The following is a 14,782-nucleotide window of genomic DNA, read 5'->3' on the forward strand; positions in this document are numbered from 1 at the left end:
CTGAGGTCCTGGGACATGGAAGTGGAATTGCTTTGCCTTGTCCAGTTTTCTGTTGTGCAACTTCACAGACTCATACTGTGTCACAGAGGTGACTATGCTGTTCACACAAACCACTTACCTGTAGATTTCTGCCTCTCACTATTTGGTTCTTATTCAAAACTCTGTGACAGGAACATTTTCAGCATCATTTGCATCACTCTGGTCTGTTTATGAATTGTTTGCTAGGATACACCCAGAACAGATTAAAAAAATAAAATAATTGTTGTACTGGCTCCATCCAGACAGCACACATGCTGTCTCAGGGAAGTTTATTAGAAGGAGAAGTAACTATTTACCTGTTCATCTTCACTGTCTGTCCCGCCTAAACTCAAAGAGCTATGACGCTGAACAGGGTTGGAGGACTGTAGGATAAAATAAGGAAGAGGGTAAGTCAAGGGAAGTATCACAATGAATTATCTGGGACTGGATATCCAGTGCTAATTATGAGAAAACACAAAAGGAAAGATAAAGGAAGGGTCACTGAATCCCTGTCTCACGGAAGAGGTTTCATTTGTTCACTGGGGATCAAACATAAAGCAGAGGAGCTTTATCCTGCTACGGGATATGCCATGCAGGTTGACCATGTGAGGCAATACAGTTTATAAAGTTATTTTGGCTTATTGTTTTAAGATCTTCAAATTTACAAATGCTCACATACTCACTCAAGTCCAAAATCACACATCTGCTGTGAGAAGGCAATTCCTAAGACAGAATAAAACCCCCTCTGAGTCCCATCAGAATCTATTCTCCTCAGACTCATAGGACTGTCCCTTTCCTGTCAATTCAACTAATATTGCTTGGGGTCTGAGCCATTTCATTCCAAAACCAGTAACTGCTTAAGATTCTTTTGCAGTCCCCATCATTTTTGTTTTCCTCGCTAGCTTTAAAACACCCAAAAACTCTTCCCCTTTCACAGGTGCAGGAACTGCCAATCTCTTCAGCTCTTTGAAGCGAGAAGACATGGGAAGCTCGTTTGTGCGGTGTGAGCACCTCAGCTTGTTCTCAGACTGGCAGCGGAATTGTCAGAGTAACACGACACTCAACCGTGAATAACTGACTTTTTATGCTTTCTGCCATACGGACCTGCCAGGAGAGACTGCCTTGCCCAAAGGCACCGAGAGCTGTCAGATCAATTGGATTTCCATTCTCTTGCCCTACTGATACAGGTCACAACTGCCCCAGCACCGGTCTACATAAAAGAACCGAAACCTCTGTTCAGAAGGGGTATTTGTAACATCGCTGTGAGGGAAACCTCGGAAGTGGCAAGTCCACAGTCCACCTAGGTAACTTGTTCTAGTTCTGACTGATCTGTACCATCAGATTTTATCACAAGCAAGCAAAAAGGTCTTCCCCTTCTCCAAGCAGAGTTTCTCTTTTCTGTCCAGGTGGTCACAAAAGTGACATAACAATTATACCTTCCTTGGTGAATCTGTCAGAACTTCATGAAGGGTTGAAATTTCAGGAGGGCTTCTAGGTAAACCATCATCTTCAGAAACAGCACCTGCATCTTCCAGTTTCTTTCCAGTTATAACAAGAGGAGGCGATCCAAGTCTGATGTTCTGCTGCAACTGAAGCTGTGGTTGAAAAGAAATTTAGAATATAGACTTTCCATGGGATTATTTATAGGGGACATTTTGGACACTATTACCCCAGTTATTCCCATTAGGCATGAAGAATCTTTTAGTTAAAAGAAATACTTAAAGAAATAGACCATATACAGAAAATAGCCATTAATAAAATTTTATTTATTTCCATTCATTGAGGACCCATCATTAGAACTGGCTTTGGTATAAAAATAAAATCAAAATCAGTTTTATTCAGTAAGATACCGATGACAGAAATTTCACCACTCCAGAAAATTTACAGCAGCTTAACTAAGTTAAATTTAAAACTTCTAAAATTCTAGATTTAAGTATACTTTAACTAATTACGTGTATCTGGATGTCCCAAATAGTCACACCAGGTATAGTCAGTCAGCAGTTGCCAACCCCAGGTTTATGTGGCCAGCTTTCCTTCACAAAGCCCTTCCAAATACCATGAGCTTGTCACCATCCTCTCTCACACAAGTAGCTGAGTCCCACTTTTTATACAATTTAATTCAATTTCTGGTCCACCCTAATGAATTGCTTGTTAATTTTCCCCAGCATCACATCCTGATCCTGTCTGCAGCAAGAATGATAACAGCAGCCAGGAACAACTTTGTAAAGGAGTATGAGGATTCTTTTCCAAGATTGCACAAAAGAATGCTCTGGCAGGCCCTGACCCTAGAAAAATAAAGTCTGCAACCTCACAAACAGCCAGATGTTCCCTCAAACTAAAAAAATTCAGATCTCAGGAAACACCATTACTAAAATTCTTGGCTTAAGTCTGTTGGCTGTGTCAAAGCTGGAATAGAAACAAGGTCTGAACAGAAACTTTGTCCTTCAACTAAAAACATCTCAGCTGAATACTCCCAAGATAAATATGCGGACTCGTCGTTTCTGTTTCTTTGCTTATTAAACCAGATTGGGAAATTCTAGGCCTAATTCTGTGCTCTTCTGCAACCTATGCATTCACTTATATCTCTGTAAAACAGATCTAAATAGCTGCCACACTATTCAGCATGATTCACTTGCAAAGTAACTCCTGTAGATGTAACAGCCACACAGGGTAGCTCAATGTCACCCTTTAACCCACCAGACCTCCAGTTCGAACAGCTTTCTCACCCTCCTACCCACAACAATCAAACCAGCATCACCAATACAATCTGCAAAAGCAGGACTGATGACAAACTGTACAAAGATTGCAATATATGGACAGAACAAGACATACAACATACCTGTGCACTTCGTGGGAAGGAAAATACAGAAAGTAAATTTTGCTTTTCCCTCTTTCCACTACTTCCTATCTTTGATCTATTAAATTTATTACACACAGACAGCAAAGGGGGGGAGGGGGTGGTGGGGTGGAAGACACACTGAATTTACAGTCTGTCTTCTATGGTAGAAGTTAATTTATACTGTTAAAAAAATAACAGCCTTTATTAATGCTTGGCTTTTATTCTGACAGGAGTCATACTCACAGAAAAAGGCTTTTATGGCTATAAACACAGTGTTAGCAGTATCACATTACCATGCAGTAGGATGGATGGAGGGATGGATGGATGGGTGGGTGAGTGGGTGGGTGGAGAGAGGGCACAGTGGACTGAAGATAGCATGGAAAGAGCTTCTTTCCTCCCAGCAAAGTTCTGTCATACATAAACATGGTTTCTCCAGCTACTCCTGTTACTATACAAAAAATGCCCTGAATTGAAGCTTAGCCTATTTTGCAGTCTTATGGAGGAACAAGTCCCTCCGTGCATCTTCTATTACTCAACATGTGATGCAACTGTGTTTTGCAACATGAAGCTCACACTGAGCAATGAAGAATTTCAATGGCCTTTGGCTGCTTTATCAACCGTTTGTTTTCACTCTCTGGAAAAACCTTAAACTTTTATCTCAGTGCTCTGAGCCAGGCAGTTATTTAAATGCAGTTAATATAGCCAACAGTTGATAAGGGAGCTGTCAAGGAGGGTTCAGTATGTGCCTTGGAAGAATGAAATGACCTAGCAGAATACGGTATCCTTTGCTGGCAGAGATTGGAAGAATAATGATATAAATAACGCTGTCGCCAAGAGTGCCCTGACATAGCCATCATCCCACACACTTATACAGCCAGTAGTGCTAGCCTGTACAGGGAAAACATCATACCCAGAATTGCAAAGAAGAGTAACATAAATATATAAAGAATAAAAGTGTAAGGGACAGGCTACAGTATAAATAAATGACCTTTACTTCATAGCTACTGCTTTTGGGTTAAGAATGGAAATCCCACTGGAAGAGGACATGCTCGTTAAGGAGGTTTCCAAGAGTCCATGAACTGGATTCACATTACTCACACACTATGAGACCTGAGCAAGGCTGAAAGCACTAGGACTGCTCGAAGATGCAGCTTCTAAGAGGTAGAATAGATCCAAAAGTAGTAAATCTGTCTTTGGACACTTCAGCCAACAAAACCTTAAGGCACACAGCAGAGGAATCAAGCAACAGAGTTTCCTAGAAGACAAATAATACAAAGCAGCACCATGAATGAGGGGACGACATTCTCACCTGCAAAGTTTTCACTCTTCCAGGTATGTTTTCCTGAGACAACACGTCACCTGCCACATTTCCTGGTGCAGACTCAATAATGAAGACACTGTCGTGGGACAAGGCTTTGTTTCCCATGCTTCCTTTGGGCCTGGGAAGGAAGGAAGAGTGGTCAGTGCACTTGGTCTCCAACACTTCCCTGCACTACTTCACCAGGGCAGAGGGATCATAAAGAGGCCAGGGTGGGATGCATGTCACTTAACTTCAGATTTGTGCATGTTAGCTGTCTAAGGTAGTCACTGCTAGCTCCTTTTATACTCAAGAAGAAACATTCTTTAGGATCAAATGCAGGTGTCTCTTTTCAGATGTACTCAGCATCTGCACTGAACACACAGGCCAGTCTCTGAGAACTCGAGGGAGTCCAGGGTGATTAGGTCAGATTCTGAGATTTCGTTGGAGGCATGCCACCCCAAGAGATGTCTACAGCATAGAGCAGTCCCTTGCCCTCCTTTGGTGGAATGTGCCTAGCATGAGGCATTCCAGATACAACCTTTGTAGCCTGGTGTGTCATACCTGACAAAGATTATGGATTATTTTTCCCCTTCTTGCAAATGCAGGCAGAAAATGTAATTCCACTACATTAACAAACTTGGTTCAAATCCTCTCAGATCCAGTAATAAGACCAGTTCTGTTCACCTCTATCATGACCATCGCCAGATTCCAAGCATGTTAAAAAATGTTAGATGGGACAGCGTCCATGGCCACAGTTACAAACCTCTCCGTGGCCAAGTTAAAGTACCCAGGTAAGATATTCCTGCTCTGCTTCTGTGCTCACTGGGTGTTCAGCCCAGCGGAGCACTGGTGAGTGTTCAGCCCAGCGGAGCGCTGGTGAGCTCCCACAACAGCTGTTGACTCAGCTGTAACCAGTGGAGATTGACTGGGGTTGGGCTACTACTTTGTCAGGGCAAATTTTACATTTGGATGGCACAACAAGGAAGGCTCCAAACCTTTTATTCACCAAGTTCCACCAGCATAGGCAGGCACTGTCTGTATATTACTTTGTCCGAAAGACCACAAGGATGGTCTCTACCAGGATTTCATTCTAGCATTTAACTGGGAAACAACAGAGAACACTCATGTTGTTGGCTACCAGCCTCCTCACCCACAAGTTACAAGGACTCCCTGGCTCAGCTGCCATGCTGACTCGTTGCCTCTGGAAGTTTGACTCTGGGTAATGGGATGATTAGGAACCAAACTCTGACAAGGAAAATCCAGTAAAACACTCTTCTTCAAGGAAATCAAATAGAAGATGACTCTGCTATTTGCCTAACCCCAGATTCTCTCTTTATTTAATAAGAAAGTCCTGAAAGACTGTGAAATGTCATAACGTAAATACACCTGGAAAAAAACCCAAACAAATTACTTTTTTTTCTCCTGCATCCCCCTTCTTTACATCTCTGCAGACAACACCTCCTTTGTCTGCTTGACTAACCCTCCTGTTGCCCCAAAGGTATATCAGTCAGTATGGAGCTATGCCAAGTCTCACAGTTGGGCAAGATAATTTTGCTCTATGTTTATGTTGTGTCGAAGACAACCTGAGCTCCTCCTCTCACAGCACAGGTCAGAGTTCATGCTTCCTCCCCTTATAAGTAATAGTTAATATCTCTGTTAGTTTATAGGACAGCAGTTCTACACACAAGCAATACACTTGCCTTATTTCATCATTAGAGTGAATGAAGTCATCCCGTCTTTTTGTGTGTATGATTTTATAGCCCTTTTCAGCATGAAGGACACTCTAGATGGGCAAGACATAATTCTACTGCATTTCATGTCATGTAACTTTTATTTACTGTAATGAATATTTGTTATTAGTTGGTATATTTTATTTACTGCAAAGAATGCATATGCATTGGGATGTATTAACTTCTTAATTGAGGACTTCCACACTTCCTTTACTTGGAATTCTTTAGCAGTAAGAGCTGAGGTTTGCTTGTTCTTGAGACTGCCAGTACAAGATCTGTTTCTTTCTTTCTGTAGATATATCATATGTGTTTGCAAGAAAATTATTGTATTTTCTTCTGGCAGTCACAAAAAGGGCATTGGATTAAATATAGAATTAACTGCAGCTCTAGTACAGATCAGGCCCTTATGTGCAAACATACATTCATGTGTAATTCCAGGCAGTGTATTTATATTTGCGCTGAAGCTAAAGATGCACTGTTAGCTAACCCCCCAGATGTTTTAGCCACTGTATCTCCACACTGATTTCCCTATACCAATGCTCAATTCATTCATGTGCATCAACACTCAAGCTGCCATGACTGAGGAAATTATGAGACCCTACAACCAGCAATAAAGCTGCTCCTGAACTCCTCATGGCCTGTGCTATCTTCCACTTCTTAATGCTGCAACCCCTCTGCATTTATTAGTGTTTGAGGTAGGGGGAAGAAAGCTAGCACGATTCCTTCAGGCAGACACTCTCAAAACCAACTGCAGCCTGCCAAAGGCATGAGCGTTCATTACAGAGACAAGGAAAATTTTACATATTTTCCCAGCAGTTTCTCCCGCTCAAGGCTTTTTAACTGGAATAAGACTATTTGGGACTCAATTTTTTCCACTATGTAAGGTCTTTTATCCTTTTGATAATACAGAAAAGTCGTCATCCATGGCACATGCTTTAACTTTGCCATCAAGGTTTTTCCATTTCTGTTCAAAACTCCTGCCCCTCAGAAAATAAAGAGGTAGTGGCACATAATGCTCCCTTCCCCTTCACAGATATCCAATCCCATTGATTCCCTACAGCACTTTGACATCTTGGCATATCCCTTTGGCTGTTACAAGAAGCATTTGGCACATCTGGGGGTTTGGTCTCTGGTTAGTATTCAGAAAAGTTAAAATTTAAAAAGATTACATGGTTCAAAAAAAAAAAAAAAGGAAAAAAATAAAACCAGTGCTTCTGCCTCAAGAACAAACAAACAGCAGCATTGTTCTAGGATTGGGTTTGGTATTCTGCATGCCAGAAATCACAAAGCTCAGGGACCTGCTATAAAGCTTTCACAAGTTGTATTTCCAGCAGCTTTCAGGAGCAGGTTTTCCAAAAGGTTATGTAGTTCAGTCTCCCTAGGTACTGACAAAGCGTGCTTACACCATGCAGAGTCTGGACATGACACAGTTTTCAAGCAGCACAAACATATCCTCTAATTTTTTTGGATAGTCCCTTTAGTCCTATCTCTAAGGGAAAAAACAGAAGGGTTTTACTCACTTCCTGATCTCTGATCTTGCAAAACAGTTCATAATCACTGGAGGATAGCGCTGAGGTAAACAGCAATCGGACCTGAAGTGCTTGGTTAAGGGCATGAGAAGGAGTTCACACCCACACTGCCTCTGGAGCAGACAGCTGATTTAATCCAGATCGCTCCTATGGGCTGATGGGTAAACTCAGCCGTCCCTAAGCTTTTCGGACTGGGTTAGCTGAGTCATTGTGATTCCCCTTATCGCAGGGGACCAGTTGTGTGGTCACTCACTCTCTCAAACAAAATAGATTGTTGTTTCATTCCCAGATCACTTCCATGATGCAGTTGCATAAACACAAGATGAGAATGGGGAAAGATGGGGTAAGGAAGAAGAAGCACCCATAAGAAAGTAACATCGATAAGCTGTCCTGCCAGCAGAAACGCAGTGCCCATTTCCACCAAAAGCCTGATTGGACGATACAGAGCATTTGGCAGCAATGCTATTTCAGCATGCCTTGCTCCAGTCACCATTTCATGCCCTCTGCCAGTGTCACACCTGTCCAATGTCCCCTCCAACAGAACACTGCAAACCATAGGATGTGGCCCGTGTTTCATCACACTTCGTTAGTCTGCAGCTCCACAACCCGAGCCCTAAGGTAATCCAAAGAGAGGCCTGGCTGAGTAGCTAACAGGGAGGTATGAGGAGGGTGGGGAGTTTGAAAAGAGCCAAATTATAGGTTGCCAGATACTGATCCATAACACCCCTGGCAAGAGACACTGCCATGTTCCGAGGGTTGTCCCACACCAAATACAGTCGGAGACATGGTAATGGCAGTGTTGTGTCAAAGGTTATCAGTGGAGCAGTGTCAGCAGTGCAAGCTAATAACTTGTATTACACTAACTGAAAAAAAGGACATGTTTTTGAACTAACAACATTCAGGGATCTGATAACTGCTCTGGACACACCTTAAGGACTTGCAAAACTCCCTCCCATGCACAGCCCTACAGAGGTAACAGACACAAATCTAGAGGCCGTCAGTTGTTATCTATACCTAAATGGCTATGTAAGAAAGTTAAAGCAGCATTCTCATACTGATAATACACCAAAAATACTTTTTCCTTTTACCCCAGCCATGACAGAGGGCACCATTTATGCTAAAAAGTAGCAACTCAGCTTCACATGTATTCTCTATACTAGCACTACTCAATCATCAGCCTCTTGTAAAGCTGCTGCTGATCAGACCTTCCAGGACAGATCTCAAACACTAAAGCCAACCGAAACAATCGGGGCTATCTGCAGTTTCAGACTACGAGGTTGGATCACCCATGCCCCTGGCTGCCCTCCCCCTCCTCTCCAGGCTGGCTTTTGAAACTCTAGCAAAGAAAGAGGAAATTCCTGGGATTCCTTCATCAGCATTAGGGCTTGTTTTGCACAAACTTGGACAGAGGTTGCTCCTAAGGGGCCAACTTATGCTTTCATCCTACTGCTGAGAGAGGTTTGCTTTTATGCATTTATTTTCCTTCCCTGCCAGCTTACCCAGCCTCCTTCGGTGAATGAAGCGCAGTAGTATCGAGTACAGAGATGCTGACATCGCTGCTGGACTGGCTGGGTTTTAAATTACTCTCCCCCCTGGGAGGTGGAGGCTCTTTTCTTTTCTTCTTGGCAAAGAAGTTCTTGAAAGTCTGAAATTTGGATTTTTTCTTTCCTGCAACATGAGAAAAATGAAAATTTACAGAAGTTGGAGGTGTTGCTTAGCTTGGAGAATGTTTTCTCTTAAATTCTGGAAGAAGTCTCAAAGCTAGAGCAGCCTATTCCATTTTAGTCAGCTCCTTTGTAAATAATTCAGTGCGGGAGTCCACTGAAAGGTGAAGCTGCAATTCTTACATTTGCTGCCTACAAAGCCACGCTGGCATTAAGCTGACAATAGTGGTGCCTACTTAGGTTCCAGTTTATGAAAAATACACGTTATATAGAGAATGTAACTCCCTGGAACTGAACAGTGATCATGCCAATCATACTTTATATTTCAGTTAAAAAAAACGAAGTCAATGTCTACCTTACTGGTTTTTATTTAACTCGGTTTAGTTCTGCTTTCTCTATACTCAGTGCTGTAAGGGGACAACACCTGAAGGGTATTCAACATTTGGTAAAACAATTTATAAACTCTAAAATTAAAACATCTGTTTCCACATTAAACCACTGCCCCAAAATAAAATCAACAACTCCTCCATGGACAATGGAGCAAACTTAAATTAAGACACTACCCTGCAGGACATGAAACTCCCAAGCACAGCAGCCCTTAAAAACACAATTAGAAAACTGTTGATCTGATTTCAGATTTTCCGTTGTCCAAATGACAAATACAAAAAGAACAAAATAAACCATATGAAACATCACTGACTCCTTTCACTTTTCATAACTGAAGATACTTTAACGCTCTTATTTATATTTTTTTCCAGCACACAAGTGCTGCTGTCACTGACCCTTACATCGAGGGGTCAGTTTGGAGGGTTTGGGTCAAACTATTGTACGAAGACCTCTGAGTTTGACTTAAATACGTACGCAGAGCAATAACATCACCGCATATCTGAGTCAAGTCCATTGTTCAACTAGTATTTTACAGCAGTTGGCATAATAAATGCCCACAGCTGGAGAATTCCTTCATAAGCAAGGCATTATTTGAACACAATTATTGTCTTCTCCCAGCAATGATTTAGTCGGCAATGCTCTGTCTCAAACGTGTGCCCTGTAGTGTAGGGATCTCTGCCAATGAGCCTTATCTGGGCTGAAACTGTGCCACCTCACAGCTGCATCACACAGTAGCCACTTTGAGAAACAAACAATAACACTGAGATCTACTCACCCTATCTCCTCCCTGCTCTCAAGACCAGTGCCAGCACCATGCGTCAGGACACACAAGGACGCTGCTACAGTGTCGGAGGGGCTGGTGAAAGGGCTAACCCCCTGCAGAGCTATTGCTGCCAGGGAAGGCCTGCATGTCTCTTTCCAAGTGCCTTGGGTGGTCACCGAGACCAAATTATCTTTCAAACCACCAGAGAAAAACTGTCAATGGAGTTCCACTTATCTGAATAATAATGGAATGTGCTGCTCCTATGGGTTTATCAGTGGAAGACCTTGTTATCTTCCCCGGCTGCGTATCAGGCAGTAAGTGAATGAGAGAATCACAGAAAGCATATAGGTTATATTGGCTGCCGCAGACTACAGAGCTGACCCCAAGGCCTTTGGATTTGTTAAGACTATCACCAGGGTCAATGAGTTTCACACTGCTCCCATAGCAAGAACTGGTAAGAGAAGGCAGGTCACACACAAGCAGAAGACCACAGTGCCTCTCAACTAAAACAAGCATGTTGGGTGTCCTTTAGAGACTCTTTAGAAGTGCCTCCCTACCATTACTGCAATTCCTATCATCAATTAGACAGCATACATGGTATTCTCCCAAGAAAATTGTCAAAGCTGGGTTGGTTTATTTCAGATGAGCAAAACAAAAAGATTAAAGAGTTTCATGAAATCAGTGCCCCCACATTATCACTTCATCAATGTCTGCTAACACAGCCCAGTGACCCAAGGAACAACATGGCAGACCTGGCTACGTGCAGAGAGCTCTGCAACTTAAAGGCACTCTAAACGAAAACCAAGGACATTGTCCTGTACACAGGACAGCTGACAGTGGTATGGACAGAAAGCAAGTTCAGTTCTAGTGCTAGTATTACTGATGAGCTTAATTAGATGCTGGTATTGCCAGAGAACCAGGGGAATGTTTAAAAAAAAAAAAAGAAAGAAAAAAAACCAAACAAAACCCAAACCCACAACACAATAACAACGAAAAAAGAAGTGATCCTAAGGACATTTAAGAGAAACAGACATAAGTCCTACCACAAAGGATAACATTGCCAAGGTACTACTCCAAATATTTATTTAGATCAGAAGTGGTGCTAACTTTAGAATGGAGCCCTTGGAAAGCATTTGCAACCACTGCCAATGAGTAAACCTCAACTGGCACGGGACAGCCCCTGGGTATCATCCAACAGAGAGTTCTCTGCTGCAGACACATCAGTGACTTCAGTGCCTTCTCTAGCCTCTAACATATCACTGATGTGCAGGGTACACCCCCTCCAGCAACAGTGCCCCTTCAGCCATGCTCTGCTCAGCTGCATGCCTTTGGCTGTTTCAGATGAATGAGAGAACAGTTTCTCTGCAGCTCCAGAAGATGGGCACTGGCCATGTTCTTACCCAAAAATGGTAAAATTGCTATGAGACACTTAGTGCTGCATGCAGATGAAAACTGTGGGACTGCTGTATGTGAGTGTTTGGCAATGAAGACACGGTTCGGAAAGACGGTGCTGGTATGCGTTTCCTGCTGCGAACAGTTATGGGCTGTTTTCGCACACTGTTCAAAGGATGGCACATTAAATTAAAAGGTGCCTACATTTCAGTGTACCGTGAAGTAGCCCAACATCTCACTAGAACGGTAGAGTGCTCTATAATACTTCAACTAATAACACATACAAGAGGATCTTATTACTTAAAATGGAAATATTCCTTGCATAACAAAAACCCAGCCAAAGCAAGGAGAGAAAATCCAAGCTCAGACGACTATGCCCATTTCCCCTTCACCCACTGATGAATAATGACTCATGGTTTTTTAATTCTTACAGTTACCAATCTTCAGTTTTATGGCATTAAAAATAAAAGATTAAATTTAAAGACTACTGCCCTAAAAAGCAAAAGTTCTTCCAAAAATTAGTAGTTCATGCTAACTGATTTAGCCCATATAACAGCAAAGGAGCAGGAGTAATCATTTTGCTTTCTCTGTAAAGTTTGTTCATTCTGTATTTTTTACTGTCTGTGCACTGCCTATTTCATTATTTCTCCTGTGCACACAGAATTAACACGTGTCTTTCTGCTCTTTGCATGGTTCTTCCCTATAACAAAACAGAAGACAAACAGATGCTTTTTTCCAGTGCAAAATTGAGACTGTAAAAAGCATAGGGAACATCTAATTTGGGAGCTCAATGATCATATTTAAATTAAACAGTTAATTTTGGGATCTTTCTATGCTCTCTGAATTCCTAAGGTTCATTCCACTTTATTGCTCAGATCTGAGGAGTAGATACTTCTACTAATAAAAACACATGATAAAACCACCCCACAAACAAGATTATCAGAAAATGCCAGGATTCTAGCTTCATAAAAAACACCTTATATTGCCAGACAGGCAATAAAATCATGGAATTAAGTAAAGCTAACATTGGGTGTTGACAGTTTTCAGACAGTGACTGGGTTACTGCCATCACGAAGGATCAGCATGCACTGGAAGCCCTCTACTACTAGTCAGACAATAAGGTAAACCTCAATCTAACTGACTAGACTGTGAAGGCTCGGGATTTTAGCCTCCTAGAGCCTGTACATCAAAAGACCCTTAAAGGTATGAGAAGGAACAGGTGAGGCAACTCTACATTACAAGGGAAGTAAACAAAAGATCCTAAAATAGCTTTATCCAGGTCCAGTCAAGTGACCCTTGAATACTTCAGCAATAGCACAGCAGCCTTTAACTTTTTCAAATTTTTGTTTGGTTAGAGGCAGAAATATTCCTGGTGGTTTTAGAGCCAACACTTCAGACAGCAAGCCACCTCAAGTCTTCCCTGTCACCCGGGTCAGAATCTGATCCATTGTCTGAATCTTCTCCTGAACCCAAGTACAAAATTTGCAGGCATGGTTTTCACACAAGTCCACCACTGCGCCATGGATAGCACTGGACTACGTGATAAACTAGATCAGAAATTCAAAAAACCAGCCACTGCTGAGCATCCATCATCACACTTTCTTTACCCCTGTCTATCTGCTATGCAGAGTTCAACTAACAGTCTCTTTGCTTCTCTCTTCTACCAACATTCTGATGGTGGCAAATGTGTTTCTAAAGGATAAAGCAAGATGACTGTTGAAAGGTGTTTAAGATGAATGTGAGACATTAGCCAAAGAAAACAAAACAAAACAATAAAGTCAAGTGACATGTCAGCCATGTCTCACGAAATGCCTCAGCCATGTTGCTATTCTTCATAGTCAGCTATCTCCTCTGGAGCAGTCTGAACACTGGCAAAGGGGATTTCCTTTAATTAAGGCAACTCTTTGGCATAAGTAAGAGATTTTCCTTTCTTGCCTATTATTCCATTCCCTCGTGGCTGTTTGCATCAGCTCATGCCAGTAGATGAAAGAATAAGTAACAAATGGTTGTCTGTGGCCAGCAGCAGAGAACAAGGCTGCAGAGGGGGTACTCATACAGCTCCCACAGAGAGAGGCTGGCTAACAGGCTCAGCTCCCACCTCTGTGAGATCCATCAAAGCAGGCACAACAATCAGTTCTTCAAGCTCTAACGTCCTGCTTTGAAAAATCCAAGCCAGAATCAAAAAAAGAATATCCTCCATCAGGTTATGACTCTTCAGTACCACATACTTAAAGATCCTTCCCATAATATTGCCAGCTGACAAAGCCACACAGATTATTTTTTTGCACTACAGAAAATAACCCCAGCACTGAAAAACAAGTCGCTACAGACCCCCCAACCTGAAGAAAATAAATCTTGACTTCCAAATCAGCTATACATTCAGAGAACAACCGCTTACCTGCGCACTGCTCAACTGTGTCTCCTGTTTCAGGTGCCTGTGTGACCTCTGTTGGCCCCGTAGCCATGATGTAGTCACTGAAACAGAGATGAAAGCATCCGTTAAATTATAGTCCACCTTCCCAACAAAATACAGTCCCACCCAGCATGAATAAAAAATATGTCTGGATCCTTTCTGAAACCCAAATGCTTATCACAAATACGGTTTGCACACTTTTTTGCACTTCAGCCACAGAACTTCTCATTTTTCAGTAACACTTATTTCTCCAGCCAAAACTAACAAACCAGTCTAATTTCTTGCCAGTACCTCTCTCTTTTTAGGAAAGCAGGATCAAAGTTTGCATTAATGAAAGATGTCATTGAACTTGCTCAGCAAAGACTGTACTGCTTCCTAGTCTCAGAATAATGAACCTTTGCTAGAGATTGCTCAAATAATTGCTCTGTGCTGGAGAGTGACGGCTCCAGGCTACTGTAAAAAAAAATCTTAAGTGCTCCGCTGCCGAGGGTTCATGTATTACACTGTCCTCACAGCAGGCACCAGGCTAGTCTGTCAGCATTATTAAAATTAGTTAAGCATCAGCACTGAAGCATCATCCTGGGCTATGCTACATTTGTGGAAACCAATAGATCAAATTTATTTTGGATCCAGTGCAATCAGCTTTTAGCCACAAGCTTTGAAACCTTATCGCAAGCAGGGCTATTGATCAACTAAATTAGCTGATGGCATCATCTTCCTCCCCGATGAAAACAAAAGTTCAGCCTA

At 42.1% G+C, this 14,782-nt stretch overlaps 1 protein-coding gene across 1 annotated transcript in view; it reads right to left on the reverse strand.

Annotated features, from left to right (window-relative positions):
• LOC104505819 (uncharacterized protein KIAA1211-like) overlaps nt 1-14,097 on the reverse strand; it is a gene marked incomplete at its 5' end in the record, with an annotated part of 26,717 nt that extends 12,620 nt beyond the window's left edge. The window contains 5 exons of the mRNA XM_010146534.1: nt 336-401; nt 1,455-1,613; nt 4,167-4,296; nt 8,916-9,084; nt 14,021-14,097. Coding sequence (XP_010144836.1) covers nt 336-401; nt 1,455-1,613; nt 4,167-4,296; nt 8,916-9,084; nt 14,021-14,097 — 601 coding nt within the window. The remainder of the gene's footprint in view (nt 1-335; nt 402-1,454; nt 1,614-4,166; nt 4,297-8,915; nt 9,085-14,020) is intronic.
• Between the last annotated feature and the right edge of the window lie 685 nt (nt 14,098-14,782).

The sequence above is a fragment of the Eurypyga helias genome, unplaced genomic scaffold (assembly GCF_000690775.1).
Source record: "Eurypyga helias isolate BGI_N326 unplaced genomic scaffold, ASM69077v1 scaffold38412, whole genome shotgun sequence".
NCBI lineage: Eukaryota > Metazoa > Chordata > Aves > Eurypygiformes > Eurypygidae > Eurypyga > Eurypyga helias.